Raw genomic sequence first — 23,390 nt, 5'->3', positions numbered from 1 at the left:
GAGGGGCCGCAGCTCCCGCCCGCCCTCCAGGGGAGCGCTGCCGGAGCGCGCGACGCTCCGCTCCGCTTGGCCTCGCCGGCTGCCGTAGCGGGGCTGGCGGGGGCCGGGGCCGCCCGCCCGCGGGACTTCCGTGCTGCTGGCGCCGGGCCGCGCCGCTCGGGGCCCGCCATGGCACAGCACGGCCCCAGCGTCACGCTGTCCCTCACGCTGCCCATCACCTGCCACATCTGCCTGGGCAAGGTAACGCCGCTGCCCGGCCCCCGCGGGGCGGGGGTGGGTGCGGGGAGCAGGGAGGTGGCGGCAGCTCAGGGGCCCCACCGCGGCTCGATGCTCTGACCCCTACCGGGGTTGCGTCTTTTAAGGCTCTGCGCCTCCGTGCGGGAAAGGAAATTGAGGTGTGGGCCGTTCCCGGCAGTGGCCGAAGCTTGCTGGCACCCTTGGGATGTTGGGAAACGCTCATTTTCCTGGCGGGAGCGTCCCGGAGGTGTTGAATGGGCCTGGGGGCCCAGGTCGCTGAAACGCGGGTATGCAACTTTCGAGGTGCAGGTGTTGAGGTTCGGGGGTTTTCTCCCGGTACCAGCAGGATACTCTGTTGTAAAATGCTCGGGAAGCTTGTGTTTGAGCGTGATGCTGTGTCGCGGAGGACAAGTGAAACAAAGAGGCGGTGTATAACCAAGTAGATTTAAAAAGTCTTGAGCAAAACTGCAGCAGTCTGGAGAAAAAGTTTCCGTTTCCTCTCTCTAATCCTTTCTCAGTTCCTTTCTCTTCTCCCTCGGGAAGCAGAAGGTTCTTGCTAGTCTGTTCTTTTCTAAAAGCCCCAGAGCTAATTTCATGGCTGTCACTAATTGCTTCTCAAATTCTTTGCCCATTCTTTACTACTCTCTTTTTTTTCCCTCGCTTTCTTTTCTTAAAGCACAACAATAATTACAAGGGGAGAAAAAGCTTTTAATGTTTGTACTCTTGACATCTATTGTCTGATTTGTTTCTACCTCACCTGGCCTTTACTCCCAGACCTTCTCTGTTGGAGTGGTAACAAAAGAGCAGGCACATTTGATGTGTGAAATGGATGCGCAGCACTGGTAGTGAAAGTAGTCAGACGTCTCCCTTTTCTCAGGTCTCATAATTCTGACAGTGTGTTACTTTTAGCAACCATGTTCACTAATTTCTTGGCTTTTTTATGGAAGCCGAGCAAGACTTCCTGGCTGTTGTCCTGTTACTTTTTCTGTTTATCTGTCTTATGAAAATGGAGGAGAACCCAAGTGTACTCTGTGTGTAATGCAGTGTAGATACCCTCCACTCTGCAAAAAAGGGAAAGAGTGATAAGAGGAGAGTGAAATCAAACTGACAAAGATATTTGCTATTTAAATCCATTCCTTGTTACTTCCTGAACTAAGAATTTAACAGTTTGGTTAGGTATTCATTCATATCTTGCTGTAAAGCCACTGGGTTATTCCAAGCCAGTATTTTATACTTTAACTTATTTCACCAGAAAACCCCATTCTCTCAGGATTAAGGTTGGAGGAAGGAATTTGTTTAGCCTGAATTAAGGAAAAAGTCTTGTCAGTTTTTACCATCTTTCAGGGGGGAGCAGGGATTATCATGGAGGGTTGACATAATCTGATACTTCCGTAGTTTGTGGCATAGACTTCAAATCAAGTAGAAGACCCACCCTAAACTCAGAATGTATCTATTGCTATCACTGCAAAATTTGCAAAAGTCTGAATGCAAGCTACAAACTATTCACTGCGCATAATGGTAAGAGTACAAAAATGGAGATACTGCAGAGAAATTATTTCAGTGAGTTGACCACTCGTTTTTAATGAGTCTGAAATCTTGGGCAGCAGGGACGTGTTAGCTCATTTTGTTAATGTGAAGAATGTCAGAAAGTACATTAGCAAGATGTGCAAATACCATTTAAAGTAAGAGTGAATTGCATCAATTTCATGTTTGTTACCTGAATATTCTTGTGGTACAGTCTGGCCTGTCTTCTAAAGTACCTGTATTTTTTTAATTAGATAGCAGATCAGAAGCCATCTGCTTCAGACTTTACTTGTGGGCTTTACTTGTCCCAGGATGTCTGAAGGTCTCTTGTTGGTTTTGGTGTCAACAGGTTGCTCGGGTTTGAGACACAGTTCTGTGTTGGTTGAAACAGTGCAGGATGTCTGGGGATTGGTTCGCTGTCTGATTTTCCATGTGCCTGCTCCTCCATTAGTGCTGCTTGAAGGCCCAGGAGCACCTTCAACGTGAAGTAGATTGGATTTTGATCTGTATGGAATGGCATTATGTTGGAGGGGAAAAATTAGGAAATTGCTCTAAATCATCTAGCTGATCAAGCCTTTTGAAATAAGCTGTAGTCTTTCTAGACATTATGGTCAGTGAATGAACTGGAACTGTGCTGTAATTCAAGTAAAATGCTTTTTTAGTAATAGGTATGTCCTGATCCCCCACCCCCTGGGGCTTGTCGCAGTCGGTGGGAAGGGCAGTGGCACCATCAGCCATTGTGTGACATTTCAATAGCAGCTTTTGCTGTTCTGGTGAGCGTTGCTTTGTGTGGATCCTGAGCCAACTAAAGTGTAAAACCCCAGCCCTGAAATGAAACTTGTAAAGGTGTGTAAATCAGAAGCACTGTACCCTGGAGAGTAATAAATGTGACTTACTATTTTGCTAGAGATATGGAGTAATCGTTCACGTGCAAGAAGTGTGCTTCTGTGTCAGGTTTGGGGTAACTGAGGGTCTCTTGCTCCCTGGGGGGAAAACCTGCACTCATGAAACGTCTTTTCCTGTTGGGATTATTTTATGTTATTCTGCTCTGTATCTTATCATCACCATTCATATAACTAGTCTCAGGCTGCTTTAGAGTAAGAAAGAAGTATGGCTAGAGAAGTCTTTTGTTTTTTCGATGCTAGCTGCAGGTGAGAGAGCTCTTTTTCTTGTAAAAGAAAGCAATAAGATTTTTAAAATTAGAAATAATAGAAATTGTAATATTTAAATGTTTCCAAAGCATTAGTGTGGTATTACTTGCAATAATCACAAAAAAAGCCTCCTTAATTAGAGGTGAAAGTTCAGTCTCTCTCTGTTCTTACCTTCAGTTAGAGTTTCTGTTTATGTATAGATGATTCCTTTGACTCTCAGGACTGTCATATTGGAGATCTTAAAAATATTGTGAATCCTGTAAGATAGCAGAGGCATAGAGAGTGAATTGGAGAAGAAGTGACAGATCTGGGCTTTAATATATATCCATGAATATTTCAGTGGTTAAATACTTGGGTCTTAGCTTGTGCAGTGCTGATCGTATGGGTATGATTGCTACAGGACACATCTGATCTTTTGGCCCAAGTGGTTACTGACTGTCTTTTCCAGGTGCTTGCTTCTCCCTGCCAACATTTTATTTTTCCTTTTTAGTCTGACTACTTTACTAACAGAATGAAAGAGGAATATCTTGGAGATGATGAGAAACTTCATTTAAAGATGAAGATTCTATTGAACTTGGGTTTTAAGTGCAGTAGAATTTAAAGTAATATATGTTCTAACACTTCTGTGTCTACAAATGCATTTCTTGGGAAAAGGAGTGGAGGAAAAACGAATAATTATTTGAAGGTGCCTAACACAAATACTAATGTTAACAAGTAAGAGATTCGAGAGAGTGCTACAGTATGCTGTAGCAAGCTGCAATAAAGCATAAAGTGTTTTTCATTTGGTCCCTCTATGCACATTTGCTTTCAAATAGGGTTTATAGTTAAATGACAAGAGAGAATAGTGCACTGTCATTAATATTTTCTAAAAGTTTGTTTACCCTGCTGTTTTGGAAGGGGAGGAAAAGCTTGAAAGAATCTGTGTCTGATTGGAATATTTAATCCTTCAGTTAGCTGCCCCATTCTTGGGTAATGACTTATTTAGTAGCAATGCATATCTAGCAGGAGACTTGAATTAGTGATTGCTGGTTCACATTTCAGCTCTGTGGTTTTGGCCCTGATCCTTTTAGAAGCTGATTTCCATGAAGCTGATTATCCACAGGCTAAAGTTAATCTGTAACACTTTATGTTCCAGTGATACCTCTTCCACAGTGAAGTGTTGGATGGTGCCAGTAGAGATCCCTCTGTGCCTCACTTTTGAAAATGCACCTACTTTGGTTGTGTTCTACCTTGGGAGGTGAATGCATTTCGCTGGACTGGCTGGCTGTAGTTCTTGGAGGTTGTGGGGTGAAGGGAAGGTGCTGCTGCCACTTTGGTTATTAACGAGCTCTTAGAAACAAGGACCTTAGTTCTGCAGAAATTGTTATAGCTTTGGTGCCTTCAAAAAGTGGGAAATTCAGTGTTGTGAGCTAGGAGGTTGCTCCTAGCTAGCCCTGTGAAACAACAGTGTCACTTTCCTGCAAGGCCAGACTTGTACTGAGAAATGGAGTTGTATATTTTCATATTTTGTTACTTGAAGGAGTTTTAAGGTGTTCATAGAGTCTGTTTGTGTTTTTTTCTTTTTATTTCCTCTTTAATGCTAAAAGGTCCGTCACCCAGTTATCTGTGTGAACAACCATGTTTTCTGTTCCATTTGTATTGAAGTGTGGCTGAAGAACAATAATCAGTGCCCAGCTTGCAGAATTCCCATCACGCCTGAAAATCCCTGCAAGGAAATTATAGGTAAGGACAAGTTTAGGCTTTGAAATAACTTTCTGGTATTTACTGCTGGAGGAGATTACTTTGAGTCTAGAGATGTCTGGATACCTTTTCCTCTGTGGTTTTTACCAGCATCTAAGGAAGAATTAACCAAATCTTTAACCTTGTAGCTACTAGGGATGTTACTGGAAAGTTCCAAAGACATTGTATATATTAATGGCTAGATAATCCAAACACAGTAAGTACCCAATGGCTCTAATGGTTGTTTTTAAATTTCCGTTGGATGGTGCCTTTAACTGAAAAAAACACATTAAAAATGCATTCTTACCTATGCATTGCAACCTGTTCACCTAACAGACCAGCACTGAGGTGAGCAATCGTGTGCTTCAATCCAGAATCTTGAATGACTATGTGGTATCTTTTAACTTTTTGTATATTTGCTTTGTTTTGTTTGTCACTTCCTCTTTTTTTTTTTTATTTTTAAGAAAATTTCTCTTAGCACAGAAATAAGACAAAGCTACAGCAACTGCATGAGGATATTAACTTCCCCAGAGCTAGGAAATACTGCAGTCTTTATTTCACATTAAATATCAGCTCTGCTATTTCATTTTAAGAGAAAAATTTATCTGAATAGTCTCACTTTAAAAGCTTACAGTAACTTGTACTAATTCAATGTATGCTTGATACCCTGCCCCTTTCCTTCAGCTCTGTTTTATTAGTATGGTCTTAAACAACATAGGATTCTGTTAAGGAAAAAAAAAGATGAAAATGTTAACGTTTTCTTCCTGCTGTGAATCAAGATTTTGATTTCTAAACATCACTAGTAGCTACTCAAGTTGAACCTGTTTTGAAAGTGAAAGGACTTTAAATCTTCCATTGGTCCAATATTAGTTGCAATTGTAGTTGATAATAGGAAAAGTGGTATAAGATGGATTACTAGTATTGAATTGACTGAAAAGGAAACAATATCAGTGCTTCTTTCATCCTATTGTTGCTTTAGGGGGAACAAGTGAAAGTGATCCAGTATTTAGTCCAACAGTCAGAAAACACCTACGGAAAACGAGGCTTGAATTGCTCCACAAAGAATATGAGGTAAGGACAGGGGGAGTGTTGTGGCTTTTCAGATGAACTGCAGCTGTTAAATTACAACATACAAATGGTCCTTTTGCTTTGGGTCCTGCTGTTTTTAATTTGAGTAAAGGTGTATACTGTATCTACATGAAACTCAGTTGCATTAAAATGCCACCTTTGACTAAAGTTATAAGAGAGCATTTGCTGGTGCTTGAAGTGGTCCCACTGAAGTCACAGTAATAGTCCTTCTAGACAACAGGTAGCCAAGTATAGCCAATTATTTAGTTTTGTGGGAATTCCACCCCCAGGTGGAATGGGAGCATTCTCTTTATGCGTATTAGGTGTAGGGAGCTTTTTGTTTTTGTCTTCAATAGAAACACAAGCATTTTCTGAAATATTTCCCTGTTGCTCAGAGAGACTAAGTTCCTTCTTGAAGAATATTGCCCACTGTAACCTTCTGGCATAGCTTAATTTTTAGCTTTTTGTTTTATTGTTTTCTGAAAGTGAGTAAATGCTTGAAAGTAGAGCTGAATGCTCTAATCTCCTGCTGGAAAAATACTTTCTTGAGAAGAAGATGAAAAGCTGTTAATAAGGAATGTGCTTAGTTCGTTTTCTCAGCTGTTGTTTCCTCAGTAGCAGCAGTGTGAAGACATTGCATTTTTGAAGGAAACCTGTCGTGGGGAAGAGAATGAGGGAAAGGAAATGGACTCTCTCTATATAATTAACACTGGGGAAGTAAGAGCTATCTTTTATGACAAGCTTGCCCTTAGCTCAGATTCTTTTAGTCTCTCTGAGAGAAGGAGTCAGGAAAAAGACACTTCCTGCCTTTCCGTTGAATCAACTTGAAATTCATACAACTAGTCATAGGATAACATAAATTTCTTTTAAAAAACACTTAATTTAAAATGGTTGTTTCCATGCTGGGGCAAGGGTGGGCATGATTATTTGTGAAAATATGCCTTAGATTTACGTAAATGCTGTATATGGCCTCCTTAAGTAGTGTACCATGAACAACTCATACACTTGAATTGGTAAACAGTGTAGAAGACATGTTTTCAGGATAAATTATTTCTTTTATCCCTTTAACAACAGGCTTTGGAAGGTTTTTGCTTCCCTGTGGCTTCAGACTGATACAGCTAAGAGCTTCGTTCTTTGCATTTTGAGAGTCATCTCTAAGAAGTTGCTGCTTTGGTGTAGCTGGAGCAGCCTTTTCCAGGCAGTATTCTGTCCATTTTCAATTTGAAGATTTTCAGCATCCTAACATATGACATTTCAGAATGATATGAGAGAAATACTCTTAAATAACAGCAAATGAGTCAGCAAAGGACGACCTTAAGAACACTCTTGATACAGGAAATCCTCCCACAGAGTACCCTAATAATAGATTAATGTTGCTGAATGCTTTGAAGCTTTTGGTCTGCCCGACAGTTTGTTCAGGGTTCTTTATGTAGTCAAGGGATTCCCTGCACTAAAACCTTCGGTAGGCTTGAGTGTGCAGGTTGATTAAAATCCTGCCTAAAGCACAGCACATAAGCATACTTATGTGGAAGTGAAGGCATGCATCTGGGCTTGCCAGAACTCATGTTTCTAAAGTGCTGTGGGAAGTTACCAGTATTATTTAATTAATCTCACTAATTATTTTAAATCCTCTGAATTTCTGACACTTTTAGGATGAAATAGAATCCCTGCAAAAAGAAGTAGAAGATCTGAGAGGTAAAAACCTCAGTTTACAGATACAGCTGAAATCTCTTCTGGATCCTGTGGCATCAGCTTTGTCTTGCCAAAATGAGGAAACTAGCCAGTCAGCAAATGAAGCAAGTACCAATGGCCCAGAAACACCAGAGGAATGGAGCAAAAAGCTGAAAACTGCCAATGATATGTGTGAAAAACTGATGGACAATGTGGAAAAGCTAAGAGAGGTAATAAATGTAACAAACACATTTCTTCAGCTATTTTGTAGTGTAACTGTTTTGTGTTAGTTACATGGGAATAAGAGCTACCATGACCTTCAGGTACTTCATAGATCTAGAAGAAGGAGGAAAATAATTGAATTCCAGTGACTGTTGGTGTATCATAGTATTTCCATATAGCCCTTGCAAGTGTCAGATGTTATTGCTTGTTCTGGAGAGTCCTGTATGTGACTCTTCTTCAACTCCTCTGTCACTCTATGACTGGGTAATTGGATTATAGTAGCACTTGTCGACAGTATTGATGACCAGATTTTTCAGGCTTGCAATAATCTATATAATATATCTGTTTTGCAACATTCAGTGGGCAAACACAGTACAGTTGGCTGAGGCAGATTTTGCACTATTGCCCTCCCTGCTAGCCGATATTTTTGGTGCAATTTGCTGAGACAGAGTAACTTGACCCTTTGACTGAAAATAGACAAGCTTCAGCATTTTATGACCAGAATATCCTTTACTGGAAACCTGCGGCCTTTTTATACATCTTGATGTAATATAGAAGTAAATCTGATACTGCAGAAGCAAGGATGAAAGAGATATGCATGTGAAAATATGTCTAAATAAAAGTATCTTGCAAATTATACCTGCAGGCACAAGTAAGATCACCTTAAACATTGAAGAAGAGTGAAATTTCAGATTAATTTGAAGTCAAGGTGGAAAAAATTGGACTTGTATTTATTCAAATGCTGTCTTGATTTCTTTTATTAACAATACAGTTTAACTTCCTGAAGAACTGAATTGTGGTGCATTTAGGACTTTTTTTAGAAGTTTTTAGCATTAATAATATTCATACTTTTTCTGTGCTATAGACTTGGAGGCGCACATTGTACTGTTATGCCATTTTGTTAATGGGACACTTCTAGGACGCCAGGAGCTTCAGATTCACTTGAAGATGGCAAAAGAGGATTCGCAGCAAGAAGTTCTTGTCTGCCTGTGTTTTGTAGGGGTTTTTTTTCATGAAGTTAAACTGTACTGGGAGTTTTTTGTTTGTTTATTTGTTTTTTGGGGGATGACTAAGTAGTTTAACTTTCTCCCTAGGTAAGTAAAAAGAACACTGTGACAGGAACTGAAGAAAGGGTTTGCTTGGGTATTTTTTTAGTGTAACATTAACCTTAGCAAGAAAAGAGGTTTAAGCATATAAAGGGTTAGAAAACAATAGAGGCTTAGATAGATTTTAGGGAAGAATACTTAAACTGTTGTCTTAGAATCATTTAGGTTAGAAAAGACCTTGAATATCATTGAGTCCAACACCTTTTTTCCCCATCTGTTCCTTGCTCAAGGACTGCTCAATTCCATAAGTACCTAAAGTCAGTTGGCTCTAGCAGACCTTGTCTCACTTGTCAGCATGCATTGCCCATCCCCATTCTGAACAGCAGGACTTCTTTCCCATGCACACACTATCTGGAACCAGAAACCTTTTCACCCCTGAAAGTACCTGACCCAGGAATTTCAATCAGGCAGCACTTCCCAGTTAGACAAGATCCCTCAGCAAATGTGGTTGCCACCACTTTCTTTTTCAAAACTTGGCTGAATCAGGAAATAGAAACCACCTTTATCATTTAATGTTCTAGAGCAGACAAATATAGGAATGCCCAAAGTAGGCATTATTTTTGAGTGGGTCATAAAGCTATGGGAGTGGTGAACCAAACTCCATAGGAGAAAGCCTAGACTAAGTACACTCATTAAAAGTGCATTTACATGAACTCATTAATGTAGACATTGTGCTGTGAGTGGTGATCCCTTGCTCATTACTGTGTCGGAGGGTAGAGCACCCTCAGGAAGAAGGACACCAGAGGGGTTCCGTCCTGCCTTGCCATGTGTGACATGGATGCCTTGCCTATCAGTGCTACGCAAATAATGCATTTTTTTACTTGATTTACTTGATGTAGCTGGGGGAGCTGTGTTTTTGGAAACAGAGTAAGGACTTGGCCATGTTGTCAGATGGTTTGATGATGCTTTGGAGCTGAGCGCTCCTGAGCTCTCATTCATTGCTTTCAGGATAGATTTTTGTGCTTTTATTTTTTAAATGCTGAGTAGTTGACACTCAGCCCTGGGCTCACCCTTCCCTTCTTTGCCACAAGTCTCTAGTTGTCCCTTCTGTCCTTTGGAATATTGTGGGGATGGGGGGTGTTTCTTTATATTTTTCTACTCCATTTCTCCTCCCCCTCACCTGGAAAGGTTGCTAGGGATATTTTTATGAGCATTTAAAGTTCTCTGGCTCTTCTTGCACTGTTTGATGCTTCTGAAAAAGTACATTTCACTCCCGAGCCCAGTTGCATAGCTCTTTCTTCAGATCTAGCTCTAGATCATACTGTTATTATGCAGTGGAAGCATTATCTAATTGAGGCTATGAATTACGAGCCCTGTACTGGTGGTGCTAGGGAGCATAGGGAGATTGAACAGATTCTAGGAAGTGCAAAGAGTATATTTTGCTTGTTAGGATAGTTGCATTCATTGTTCTGAAACATGGTGGCAGGAAAACTTCTCTTTATATGAAGTGTCTTGTTAACAAGGGTGTCTGCTGAACTGAGAAGAAGGAATTGACCTCAATTCAAGGAGTAAAAAGGGTTGTGAATCAAAAATCTTAATCATAATGTCCTGGAAGAAAGTGAAGAAAGACTGCAAATAGCTCGTCATAATGGATTTACATCCACAGGATAACTATGCTTTAAAAACAAGCCAAAAACCCACAAAGTATTCTTGCTCTAATTTGGAATGGGGGAAGCTGTTCAACATTAGTTTTGCTGATACCTGCACATTGTAATGTTAATGTACTTAACGTATTTAGTCATGTGAAAAAAAAACATGGAATTGCCATTAGTACATCTCCTTAATGACTTTCTGTGCTAACTAACATAGCTGTGTTTATTTCCCTAGATAGGACACTTGCAATGTATTTTGGGAATATAAATAAAAAATGTCTGTTCACTATTCAGTTTTGCAAACCATTTCCCATGGTGATTTTTAAGTGGTGTCCCTGTCTGAAGGCTGTTTCCTGCCTGCACATTTCTAGTTCTGTCTCTTTAAAAAGGAGAAACAGCTTGTCCTATAAATATTAGAAGTCATTTCTGTTTCACTGTATACTTATTCTTTTCCTTTTCTTTTCCTTAGGCAAATAAGAAACTGAGCATGGAAAACAATAGCCTTTTAAGAGACAATTTGCGACTAAAAGCTGAAGTTGATAGCAGATCACCCCAAAAGTATGTGAATATTTTAAAAGCTACTATCTTTTATTTATAGACTATTTAACTGTTATAGGCCTGTTTAACCTAAAACTGTGGTGGTATACATGGTGTTGCATATGTGTCTCCAGGTAGACTTTGGAATTTTGTCCTCATGGACTTCAGTGTAAAATGAAACTTACAAAATAGCAGCAAGTGGGTGAGAAATGCAACTTAGAGAATCACAGCAAGTCCACCGTGAAGGAATATGACTTGACTACAAGTGCTGTTCTTTTGTTACATGGCCAGTATTGAAGTACTGGATTCATTGATTGAATTCTACAATTAAGTTGTTAGGGGGAAATTTCTAAATCTGGTATATGCTCAAAGTACAAAGTCTCTTACTAAGTGCAGATGTTCTGGTTGGTTTTACTTGTGTTTGTTTTGTTTTTCCTTTTGCTGCCTTCAAGGTTTATTTTGTGGGCTGGGTTCCTTGTTCAAGGAAGGTTCATGATAACTTTGTGTCTGGGCAACACTTGTAGAATTGAGCTTCTACAGCATGAGATCATCATTTCCAGAACTGACATCTGTGTTTAATGCTCTGTTTTAACACCAATGACAGTACCCTCAAAAAGCCACCATACTCATTGGAGCTGTGTTCTAAGGTACCTCTTCTTGGGACTACTTTGTTAAGCAATACATTGATATTTAAAAAGTTCCTTTCCTTTGTTTCATTGGTTTTCTACCTTTCTTCTCTCATTTGTTTAGATATTAAAAAGCTAATAGCAATATTGGCCAAAGGTTTATACAGAGCTTTTGAGGAAGGGGGTTGGAAGGCATCTGTGTAATGTGAGAAGAAAGCTCTCTGGATTTTGTTCTAGTTCTGGCAACACACCTGCTTGAAGATAAAATTCATCCTTGTAGAAGAGCTTACTTGCCAGACTAATGACTTGCTTGTCGTTAGAGACAACAAGAAATGAGATGCATGATCCTTAGGCTGTAGATACATGAAAGCACATTCTGCCCTGAAGACCCCTAATAAGACAGAGCCCTGTTTAAGGCCTTGGCAATGTCTTTTATGGCATGGAATATCTCTTCCCGTAAGACTCAAGACTGAGTTGGCAAGGATGACAAACTTAAAAAGTAAATAGATAAAACTAAATAAATCCTAGAAAAGAAGAGCTAGAAGAGACCAGATAATCTAAACTTATTTTTACTTTTCTGATATCAGGTAAACTCCCCAGTGGAGACAATTTCCCTTTCTTCTAGCTTGTACGTGCTTTACCATGGTTGCCTAAAACAACAGACTGTCACTTTCTGCTTTAGAAGCCCAGATAGAGCCAAGTCTTATTACAAATTGGACAGTGTCATGATCTGTCTTACAATCCAGATGCCCACTAGATTGGCCTGTCTGAGTCTCTATTATTTTTTTATTATTATTTTTAGTCTCCTGAACAAATATCACATCCTTCCTACCTATTGGGAATTATCTTTGGCCCATGCTAACTCTAGAGCTGTGCATGGGATTAAGGATATGAGTTGAATAAGGCTTAAACTGGGCTAGGATCAGTTCAAACACTTCGGGAATTTGTATTTCTGTACGCTGACTCTGCTATATTGAGTCTTGCCTTTGCTTTGAGCCCAGTGGTGTGCTACAAGAATTTAAGTACATGCAAGGAAAAACTTGTCCTGAAAGAAACCCTTCAGCACGTTAAATTTAGCAATTTTGCTTCATCCAGCCTATACCCATTCATTCCTCATCGCATCTCAAAGGTCGAATTTGTCCAGGTCTTACATATGATTTTAAAAGTGAAAAAGTAAACTTGTGTTTATTTGATTTTGCTCTGCACTCAAGAATCTCCAATGTGTATGAAGTCATAATGCATAGAACTGGTACTAGGCTACAAGTGAAGTCTTGGTAACACTAACTAGAGCAGAAAAACTATCTTCTGTCTTCTACAGCATCTTATATCAATATCTTACAATACCTTTTTTATTGTTTCCTTTTACCTGACACTTCTAGCGCAATGGCCGGTACCAGTTCTGCCGAATTGCTGTTTAAAAAGTTATCTTCCTCTACCTCATATTGCATTTGTGCTTTTAATACCTCCTTTCAAAATGTGGGAATTAACCCATTAATTCAGGCTTTCTTCAGATTGATGTTTTGATGCATATCAAACTGCATTCTTTCAAATCCCAGGTACATCCTTCAGATGGTGAGCAGTCTCTCCTATCTTAATTGTTGTTAGCAGAATTTTTAAATTAACTTTCATCCTTGTGGTCATTAGACTGGTCAATGTCCAGATCAAACCTAACACCAAGACATTTTTTAAATATTCTTTCAGCTCTGATGGCAAACTTTGATCATATTTAAAGGGTCGTTCAGCTAGGATTCACACTTTGAAGAGGGCTTGCAATAAATGGATTTTTTAACTTGCCTATAAAATCAGAATTGAAGGCATAAGCATCAGAGCCCAACAATGTCACTAGAATTAAGTTTCTGTGCAAGTACATGGGTTTGCCAGTATGTTCCTGTGTACTTTATTCAGATGTTTTCAGAAGGTAATTTTCGGAAAAGTTTCTGAGTAGGTCTCTAATGTAATTTAAAATAGCTACTGAATTGGATTTTTGTAATTTAGTGTTACCACTGTTGTTTCATTTTTCATATATTTCTTAGCTTCATATTCTCAGGTATGGGTTCATGCTTAAATAAATAACTAAAGTCACTAAATAAAACTGGTATCAAAGTGTTTTGTGAAGGTTTTGTCAGTATTCAGTCCCTGTATCCCAAATGTGGTTCATTTTGTGCATGATGACATTGGAGCTAAATAGCACAACATAAATTGTTTTAGTGGACTTTGCTTTACAGAAGAGGGAATACTAATGGCAGGTGAATGATCCCTTTGTAACACAGACTCTACCTCTTACTTCACAGGGAGAAGTATAATTAGCCTCTTTCAGTGGTCAATAAAAAACTTTCCTTTTATCATAGACTTGGATTGTTTTTTCTTTGTTCTTATCCATTAGAACCTTCTGAAAAATACCATGTATGTCAATAAAATTGATAGTTCAGCCATGTCAGGAATTTTTATACATTTTTTAAACTGATGATGATGATTTATTGATTAGCTTTTTATTTTTTTCCAAAACATTTTTGAGACTAGACCTTCACCAGAATACCATACCATCATATAGTTGGGACACAGGTCTGAAAGGCAAATGAGGGTAAGTTTGTTGCTCTGATTTCTTACCGAAGACCTGCATTAGTCTTCCATTTCTCAGGCAAATCAGACTGATTCTTGGTTGTTGTTTGTTCTTTCTTTACCTTTTCTCCTGATGAATTTTCAGCGACTTCCCTTTCCCAATACAGAACTAAAAACCTTCTAAAACTTAAGTTTTGCAGCATAATGAAGTCCTATTACTTCCAGCTCTGCTTGAAATAGAAAACTGTTAGGTCTATTGGCAGGGCACAGTGGATCTAAAAGCGTTTTTGGCAAAGGGATGTTTGCTTTTTACCTGAAGGAAAATAACTAGCAAGTCCATCTACTCCAGGGTATAGTGTATTTTATGAATGGTTAGATCCAAATCGGTTTGAACCAGACTTCTAGGCTTCCTAGGAGTCTTTTTCCTAAATATTTAATTCCTTCTGCCAGTTAAAATCCCAGTCTGAAAAATTATCTGTAACATGCATAAAAATGTTGCATTATCTCTTTTCTCTGGTTTTGTCTATTGTTTTATTGTTGCAGTTTAGGGAGGGAGGAGCAGTTCTTCTTCAGTTGTACTGTTTATCTTGTCTAGATTTGTAATTTCAGGTACACTGTAATCTAAACCTATTGACTTTCTAGGTCATTCTTTACAACGTTCAATTTTTACCTAACTCAAGTATTTCTGCACATACCAGAATTCAATCTGCTTTTCACTGGACCTACAAATAGGCTTCTAAAAACCTGTGTCCAGAATGCAGAGAATAAGAACATTTGCTGTCTTCTATGACAGAAAACTGGGCTACAGTCTCACCCCTCTGCAGGTTTGCTGGTCCAGAGGAGTGACCATTTTCAAAGACTACCAGCAGTGTGGCCTTAAAAATAAAGTAGAGGAAAGTAGCATATAATAGTCTTCAAATGAACTCTGAGTTCTTGAGTCATAGCATTAATTTCTGAGAAACTTCCTGCTTCTGGAATAAAGATCTAAACCTTAGGCAGATGGGTAGGGACAGTCAGATCAGACTCTGGTTTTGTGGATTTTCCAGTAGGGTTTTTTTGGTTTGGTTTGGTTTGGTTTTTTTGGGTTTTTTTGGTTTTTTGTAGATCTGAAGTAATTCTTTCTAACTTTTGCTATTTGCTAACCCTGGTGATAATCTGCCTTTTTTAGATGGAAAACCAGTGATGATTCACTGATAGACGTTAAAATGCTGGGAGAGGCTTTGCATATTTGTCTAAATTCAGCCAATTCCCTACATGAAAGTGGAAGCTCACTTCAAAGAACATACCTGACTTGTCTGTTCCCAGTGGACAGTATGCCTTGACTTTTTGTGGGTTTTGGTGATTTTTGATTGCTAGGAATAGGCTTTCATTTGGCAGTAACATTTTTTTTTTAGTTCTGATGTCTATGCAAATATGACACACTTTTACGACAGTTGTGTAAAACCTGGGATGTTGCCAAGATGTTTCTGCAGATCACCTTCCATCGGTGATATGGAGGGGAATTGCAGAACTGGTATAGCTGGTAAATTATATCACCGAAGAACTGTAGAAACTAGTAAGTCTTCCAGCTGTCTTGTTCTGGAATTTCTTGCCTTTCTTCCCATCTAACTGCAGAACCCAAGGGAAAATGTGTATCTAAATGATGGGACTGGCTTTAGTTGTACACTCTGGCATTGCCCTTGTCTCAAACTAATAAGCCCTGAGTGTACCTTGTCATTTTCCAGTTTTCACCCTTTGTTTCCTTTGGAGGATGGATCATGTTCATGCGTCCTAACTGCAGGGTGGTCCTCAGCCTGGGCCATCAGGTGATTAGAATTGGAGAGTCAATTTCCATAGCATCCATGCAGCCCCAGTCTGTAAACCAGAAGTGGTTATACAAGAAAACTCTTTGTTGCAGCTGCTTGCTATCCAGAAAGAGAAGAGTTTGTATGAGGTGGTGTGGTTTTAAACTGACTCAAGAGCTCAACCAGACATGCTGTAGTTCGTGGTCATTGATGTGTAAAATAAAACCCTAAAGCTGAATTTGCAGAACTGATAGGTAAGAAGAGAAGGAAGAAACAAGTGAAAAATTTGTTCTTCAACTTCCCAAGCAGTTTCTAAATGGGCTTCTTCAGAAGCTGTCATGGTTTAATCCCAGGCAGCAACTTAGCCCCACACATCTTCTCACTCACTCTCAGGGTAGAGAAGCAGAGAAGTAATAGTGAAAAAACACATGGATTGAGATAAAGACAGTTAAATAGGGAAAGAAAAGCTGTGCACAAGCAAAGCAAACCAAGGAATTCATTCACCACTTCTCACAGACAGGTGTTCAGATGTCTTCAAGAAAGCAGGTCTCCATCTGTGTCTAAAAGTGACTACAGGAAACAAACACGGTCACTCAGAATATCCCACTTTTACTTCTTCTTTTCCCAGCTTTTTATTCTGAGTGTAATGAGTTAATGGTCTGGAATATCCCTTTGATGTGTTGGGATCAGCTCTCCCAGCTGTGTCCCTCCCCAACTTCTTTAGCACCCGCAGCCTCCTCACTGGTGGATTGAGAGGCAGAAGATGCCTTGACTCTGTTGTAAGAACTGCACAGGAGCAACCAAAACATCCCTGTGTTATCAGCATTGTTTCTATCACATATCCAAAAGAGTCCTATAGCAGCTACTGTGAAGAAAAGTAGCTGTATCCCAGATAAAAGTGGGATAGGAGTACTCAAACATAATTGAGGGAGTGGTTGTGGAATAATGCAAAGGAGGGTGTCTCCAGCAACGTTAGTTCTTCTTGCTCACTGTAGGTGAGAGATGACTGCAGCTTTCTGATTGGTGTCACACTAGAATCATTCTGGGACAAGAAAAGGGACTCTGACTGAGGAAAGGTCCTGAAATACGAGCTTGAAATGTTCATCAAGACAGCCGGTGTCACTTCAGACACTATAACATATCCACTGCACGTTCCTGGGTCTGGTAGCTGTGATACAGGGTCTGTAGCTTCTTCCTTCAAGAGTGATATCTGGGGGCCAGCAGTCATGTAAAAGACTTCAGGTGATGTAAAATATTGTTAGGTGTCTATGTTGAAGGATATGTTCCTGAAATGTGTTCCTGTTCACTTTGAGTGATGATTTGTTTTTCTGGGCTTGCAGTCTTCTATAGGAAGGATGTACTTGAAATACAGTGAGATCCAAAGTCGTAGTTTCAGTGATACAACTAAAGAACAAACCCTAACACTCAAAAATCTGTCCATGTGTGAGGATATGGCTTTCCTTTTGATATATGTGTGCTCTTTACCACATGTATACTAAATACCTTAACTTCTACTGAAGAATTCATCACCTCGTTACCAAGTGTGAAATAATTAAAATACTTCAGAAAATATAATTTATCTAGATTGTCAGGTGAAACTTAAATTTATTTTCATGTAACTGTATTGCATTCTGTTGTTATGATAATAAGAACATACTTTTTTGGATGTAGCACAGCTCACTCTGCATATGAAGGAAAAAAAAAGAAAAAATCTCTTACGAGTTGTATGGTTTGGGGAGATGGGGAGGGTTCTGGTTTCTTTAACCAAAATATGAATGTTTTCAAACTCTCTTCTGACTTGCTAGATCAGTCACTAAAGCGCCAATATCTGGCTGTCTTAAAAATCTGTGTCCTTGAGAATTTGGGAAATAAATTTATGCAAGTCTTAAAGCAGGAACAGAAAGCAACTACTGTTCTAATGCCTAACTGCAGAAGTAACTTTGTAGGCAGCTTGTCATATGTTACATTTCTGAAAAACAAAATTTCCAAGCACATCCCTCTGCAACAATTAACATATTAGTGATGCTATTTGCCTTTGAACAACATACTGTATTTTTTTAACCTGAGGACACTTGTTATAAAAGTTACACTTGAGAATACAGTGCTTCCTCATAAGCAAATCTCAGGCTGTCGCTAATGCTATTTGCATTAAATAAACATATTACACCATTCTTCCATTAAAAAGGAATTACCAGGTATGCATATAAATGTAAACATGTTTTAATTTTTATGTCAGCATGTCTGTTACAGGAGACTCCAGAAAATCATGCTTGTTTTACAGAAGCATTTTCCCCTTTCTCTCACATGGCTATTCAGCTAAATTTTATTTTTGCATCATCTGTCTTTTATTAAGGAATGTAGAGTTTGCTCCTGTAAGACTGTGTGAATAAGTCTGTAAGAGAAAGGCAAAATAAATACTTTTGGATCACCTTGGGAAGTGGGAAAGGTCTTGCTTGAGCCCTGCTGTGCTACAGTGACTCCTTCTGTATCTTAAGCTGTAATCTGTGTTTCTTCAACTGAAGAGGGAAATAAGACAAAATGTGTTGGATAGAAGGATGCTTATTTCATGTAACCCACTTCCCCTGAAAATATAATGGAAACATTCTTAAGCTGTGATGCTGCTTTTTACCTAGTTTCATAGGGGAGAGAGAAAGTCTTCTGTGCCTTTTTTCCTATTTCACTCTTGTGTGCAGCTAGAAATGAACCAACTGCTATAAACACTTGGGAAAACTTTTTTTCCAGTAAGCAAGTAAATGAAAAATGGTCTTTTTTTATGAAGGTGGTAGAAGCACTGTGGAAGTTCAGGGGTCCCTGCCTCCATTGAGTTGCAGTACAGCTAGCTTCTTATGGGGAAAAAAAACCTTAATAAATATAAAACTTCCACATTGCCATTTCTTGTCTATAAGGAAGTGAGGGGCACGCACCAAAACTGTGTGAAGCTTAGGCTGATCTGATTTAAAAAGTGGTCTGCTAGCTGTGACAGAAGTGACTTAGACTGTTGTGTAGATCTTATCCATCACTGAACCATCTATACCAAAGTCTTCAGAGTTCTTTAAATATGCAGAACCAGTTGAACAGTGAAATACATCAGTAGACCTGGTCACTCCTGCCCAAATTTTGGGGCTTATGATAGCCCTTATTGCTTTCCCCAGCTGTCCAGTTAATTGTATTGCAGTTGTCAGCATACTGCAGCTTCCTGCTGCTTCGGGCTCACAACTTGAAGAAGCAGAATATGGTTTGATTGTTTGCTGGAAATGCATGCATGGATCCGTGGCTGTTTTGCTAGCATAGTTGCAGACCACAGATACACCATCTTCAGATTTCACTGATCCAAGGGTTGCAGTGGGAGCATTTTGTGAAGAGGCAAGCTGATGGAGTGGAGAAAACAGAATGTAAATTCAGTGTGACTCTGACGGAGGGACAGGAAGACAAACAAAGAAAAACACAGAAATTTCAGGCAGTGTTTGTGCTGAAAGAGTAAATATAAACTTGTGCTGTAACATGAAGCTGCAAGCTGGAAAACAGAAATTCAGTGTAAGCCCATATACAGAATTGTCCTTTCTTTGTGATGTAAAACCTTATTTGTCAGAGTTGTAGGGTGGCTGCAGGTCCTTCCCTCCTTTTTAATAGTATCAGAACTTTAATTGTTTTTTCTTTCTGTAAATTGAAAGCCTTGGATGGAGAAGGGAATTCCCTGGTGCTCACCTGTCAGTGACAGGTTAGAATTAGTCAGGGCATATAGCTGAAACCTTCACCTGCCCTCTGGGGAAGGTCAGTCTTGAAAGCCAGTAGAGTATGAGGGGAAGCTGGTGGAGGATGAGGGGGAGGCTCGTGGGGTTTCCAGGACGAGCACATTTTCAACTGCTGTATCTTGGCAGTTGAAAATGTGCTCAAGCTGGAAACCCCACGAGCACACAACTTTCACAAAACACAAGCAGCAAGTCTTTGTATTGGAGTCAAGATAGAAATCAGATTGTTCTGGTTGTAAAGCTCAGAAAAACAAGTAACTCAAAGTAAGTGAATATACCATCCACAGGATGGGTGAGGAAAACCTGTATATCTAACGGGATCATAATTGAAATGGTCTATATAAGTATTTAAACCACCTCAAAGGACTAATGCAATTTCAGCATTTCATATCAGCATTTTGTTTTTGACAAGGTGACATTGTGAAAGAAATGTATTGTAAAACACTGCTGTACTGTAGGAAAATGATTGAATGTAAATATTTCAAGATGTGGACCACTGTTCAAATGTTATCATAAATCTTTGCCATTGTTTTAGGGGATAATTCTTCATGCATATTTGAGTTGAATTGATAGAACCAGCCCCTGGAAGGGTAATCTGCTTGTTACTGCCTTGCTACCACTAATGCTTTAATTTTGTCTTTTCATGTATCACTTCCACCTGTATGTTATCTGTGATGATTTCAGTTTTTTGGTTTTTTTCATAGCTAGCAGAGAGAAGTTCTGACTTGTTTTCAAATTAGCAAAGTGTTTAATAGCTTCGTTCTGTCTTGAAATGATCTAGCAAACCTTCACAAGAATGTCTTTTTCCAGCTTAATATTTTCTTTCTTTTTTACTTACTGCAGGTTTGCTAGGTTTACAGTAGCTGCACTTCATTCCAAAGTGGAACAAAGTGAACGTGAAATGAACCGTCTGAAAAAGGCACTGGAAAGGAGTGATAAATACATAGAAGAAATAGAGTGTCAGCTTTTACAGCTGAAAAAGGCAGGCAAAGGAAGCCAGACAGTGAGTGCTGTTAGTGAGAGAGTGCTTTCCACAGATGCTGAAGGAGGTGAGAGCAGTGAAGATACGTGTTTGAAAACCCAAGCTGAGGAGAAAAAGGCTTTGAATACCAGTCGAAGTCCTGAGAGTCTTGAGCAGCTGACAAGTGGTGGAACTTGTTTAAGCTCTTCTAGTCAAGATGGCTTGAATAGCTCAAATACCCAGTGTGCCCCAAAGAAAGAACTATTTCCAGGATGTCACAGGGTTCTTCTGGATGAAAATAGTACAAATATGGATGCCTGCTTAGAAGACCAGTGGAATAAAATTGAGGAATGTACCCCATACAAAGATGAAGAACTTTATAATCTTCCACCGCCATGCACTCCTTTTCTGTCTCTCAGTCGCCTTCAATTGAACACTCCTGATGGAAAAGAAAATGCAAGAAAATCATCAACATTCCTGAGAAAACTGAAATTTGAGGAGTTTCATGACACTTCAGATGATTGCAGCAAAGATTGTTCCGAGCACAGCACAAGCAGCTGTACTAGCGAAAAGAAGCTGAACTGTTTTACTGCAGGAAAATCAGGGGTTTGGGGCACCTGCCCAACAAATTTTGCTGAGAATTTAGATTTTGATAGATCAGAGCAAAATTCAGTAGCTGGTCAGTCAGATGAGACAACAGCAAAGTCCAGTGATAAAACAAGTTCTTGCTTACCTAAGAGGTTGCATACTCTCTGCTCTTCTGAAATGAACCGCACAAGAACCTCCAGTGAGGCCTCTATGGATGCTGCCTACCTCGATAAAATTTCTGAGTTGGACTCAATGATGTCCGAGTCAGACAACAGCAAGAGTCCGTGCTATAATTTCAAGTCCTCTGATCTTGACGATTCTTCAAAGTCAACAGAGTGCACTAAACTTCTGAATGGAACAGAGAAGAATCTGGAAGAGATGAATGAGGAGCAGAGTATGAAGTGTCCAGAGACAAGCGATCTGGTAGCTGACAGAACTGGCTGGAAACCTGCTATGTTTCCCAACCTCTCCCCATCTGACGTAGATATGAACGACCACTTTCCACTGTTCACAGGCCAAAATGTAGTGGCTAATGATGCCAAACCTCCAAACTCTTTATTTCAAAGGGACTTTTCCCCAAATGTACTGTTCAGTAACTCACAAAAGTTGTTTGAGGAACAGAAGTTTGGTTCATGTTTTTTAAAGATGTCATCTGATCTGCCAAGTCAGATTAATCCTCCTTGGGTGTCTTCCTTTACAGCTGAAAGGAAAAATAAAAATATCAGTCAGTCAACCAAGAGGAAAATTCAAAACTGCCTTTCCAGTGCTAGTCCATCAAAAACCACCAAAAACTGATACTTCTTGGAAATCAAACGTGACTCAAAGTTGTAAACCTGCAAATGTTTAATATTTACAGGTGAACTTAATTTTTAATGACTTCCATGCAATCTGATCCTGTCGTTTTCATCTATGTGAAAACTGAACATTTGCCTGCCCATTGCAAGCTCTTTCCCAAGGAAGAACCATTCCAGATTCTTTTCTTTGACTGGGCATTTTATTTACCTGGGCACTTGGGAGTTTTTGATGCTCTTTAAGTTTTCAGATTACAAATTGTGAGCACAGCTAATGGCTCCTTGACAGTTCAAAGTGGTCCTGTCAAATTAGTCATTTATGTAAGAATTAGTTTTAAAGATTACATTTCCCATTCCTAAAGATTATATTTTGTGCATGTAAGGCAGCTACTGGCCATATATCCTATGGATTCATGAAATTACTATAAATTAATGTCAGTTTTGCCATCATACTTGCCTCCCAGAGGAAATGTTCCTGCTTAGACTGTTTCATAGCACTGTACTGTACTGAAACTCCTGTTTTAAGTGGGTGAAAGGTAGCAGCCCCTTTCTTTTCAGGGTCACAGCACTTCAGTTAGAAAACATCACTTTTAACACTGCAATTATGGCTTGTCTCTTTTTTGAAGTTAAGCAAAATTTTTAATTTAGTTCCCAAAAATCATTGTTATTCTAAATGTGTTTAGTATGCCTGTATAGACCATAAAAATGGGTTTGTATGCTAATGATTTGTTTACCTAATGTGCACTGAACATCTTACATTAATACTGTACCATTTTACATTAATACTGCATGCTTTTCTATGTGAATTGAATAAAACATGTTATAAGCACTGTAATCCTTGATGTTGCCTCAAATATTGAATTAGCTAAAAAAGAAAAGGGAAACTTTTTTTCTTCCTAATTTGGAAATTCATATCTAAGTTTTGTAAAGCATAAACCTGAGCTTATTCACAAAAAAAGAAGAAAAATCTCCCTTCCTCCTCCTTGTTAGACACACTACCATTCCAGTGTCAGCATCGATACAGTTGATGGAAATGGCTTTCGGCCTCTCTGGAGGTGACTCTTTCATAAAGTATTGCATAGGTCAACATAATGTGATGGCCTGCTACAGGCAGGAGACCTAATTAAGCAGCAGAGCAAAATTGGTTTCTTTGCATTATCGTGTTTTAAGTTTTTTTAAGGCCATATTTAATTACAAGATGCAGGGATTTTTTCTTTCTGTATAGACCTCTGATGGCATTTCTTAGAAACAGACATCCTCACTTCATCAATACCTGTGATATGAAAAATCCATACGCTGCCTTTTGTCCCTTTGAAAAGAGTGATAGCCAGTTGGAAAATTTCAATGGGCTGGCTCATCTTGTAAAGTTAAGTTCTGTAAGCTGTTTCAACAAGAACTACATTTCCTGTTGTAATGTAAGCATGCATTTGTGGAATTTATGTGTTCATTCTGAACTGGGGCTTCTTTTTTGAGCTTTACCAAAAAAATCATCATTCAAGCCATAT

General features: G+C 39.2%; 1 protein-coding gene across 2 annotated transcripts; it reads left to right on the top strand.

Moving 5' to 3' along the window:
- Positions 1-34: 34 nt before the first annotated feature.
- Positions 35-22,720, top strand: OBI1 (ORC ubiquitin ligase 1). Of its 2 annotated transcripts, none has more exons than XM_014870987.2 (6): positions 35-240; positions 4,499-4,634; positions 5,611-5,702; positions 7,352-7,600; positions 10,760-10,848; positions 20,389-22,720. In XM_014870987.2, exons 1-6 carry the CDS (start codon positions 169-171, stop codon positions 21,887-21,889), a joined length of 2,139 nt encoding a protein of 712 aa, XP_014726473.1. In that variant the 5' UTR covers positions 35-168; the 3' UTR covers positions 21,890-22,720. The 2 variants fall into 2 exon arrangements, with proteins under 2 accessions (XP_014726473.1, XP_088015933.1); XM_088159807.1 differs by lacking the exon at positions 35-240 and adding an exon at positions 454-524.
- The last annotated feature ends 670 nt before the right edge of the window (positions 22,721-23,390 follow it).

Source organism: Sturnus vulgaris, chromosome 2, assembly GCF_052056855.1.
Source record: "Sturnus vulgaris isolate bStuVul1 chromosome 2, bStuVul1.hap1, whole genome shotgun sequence".
Lineage (NCBI taxonomy): Eukaryota > Metazoa > Chordata > Aves > Passeriformes > Sturnidae > Sturnus > Sturnus vulgaris.
This window is presented reverse-complemented; position numbering and strand designations above follow the sequence as displayed.

Coding starts and splice junctions, on each gene's coding strand:
- OBI1 (XM_014870987.2), top strand. CDS start 169: ATGGCACAGCACGGCCCCAGCGTCACGCTGTCCCTCACGCTGCCCATC. Junction 241..4,498: donor GCCACATCTGCCTGGGCAAG/GTAACGCCGCTG, acceptor TAATGCTAAAAG/GTCCGTCACCCAGTTATCTG. Junction 4,635..5,610: donor TCCCTGCAAGGAAATTATAG/GTAAGGACAAGT, acceptor TTGTTGCTTTAG/GGGGAACAAGTGAAAGTGAT.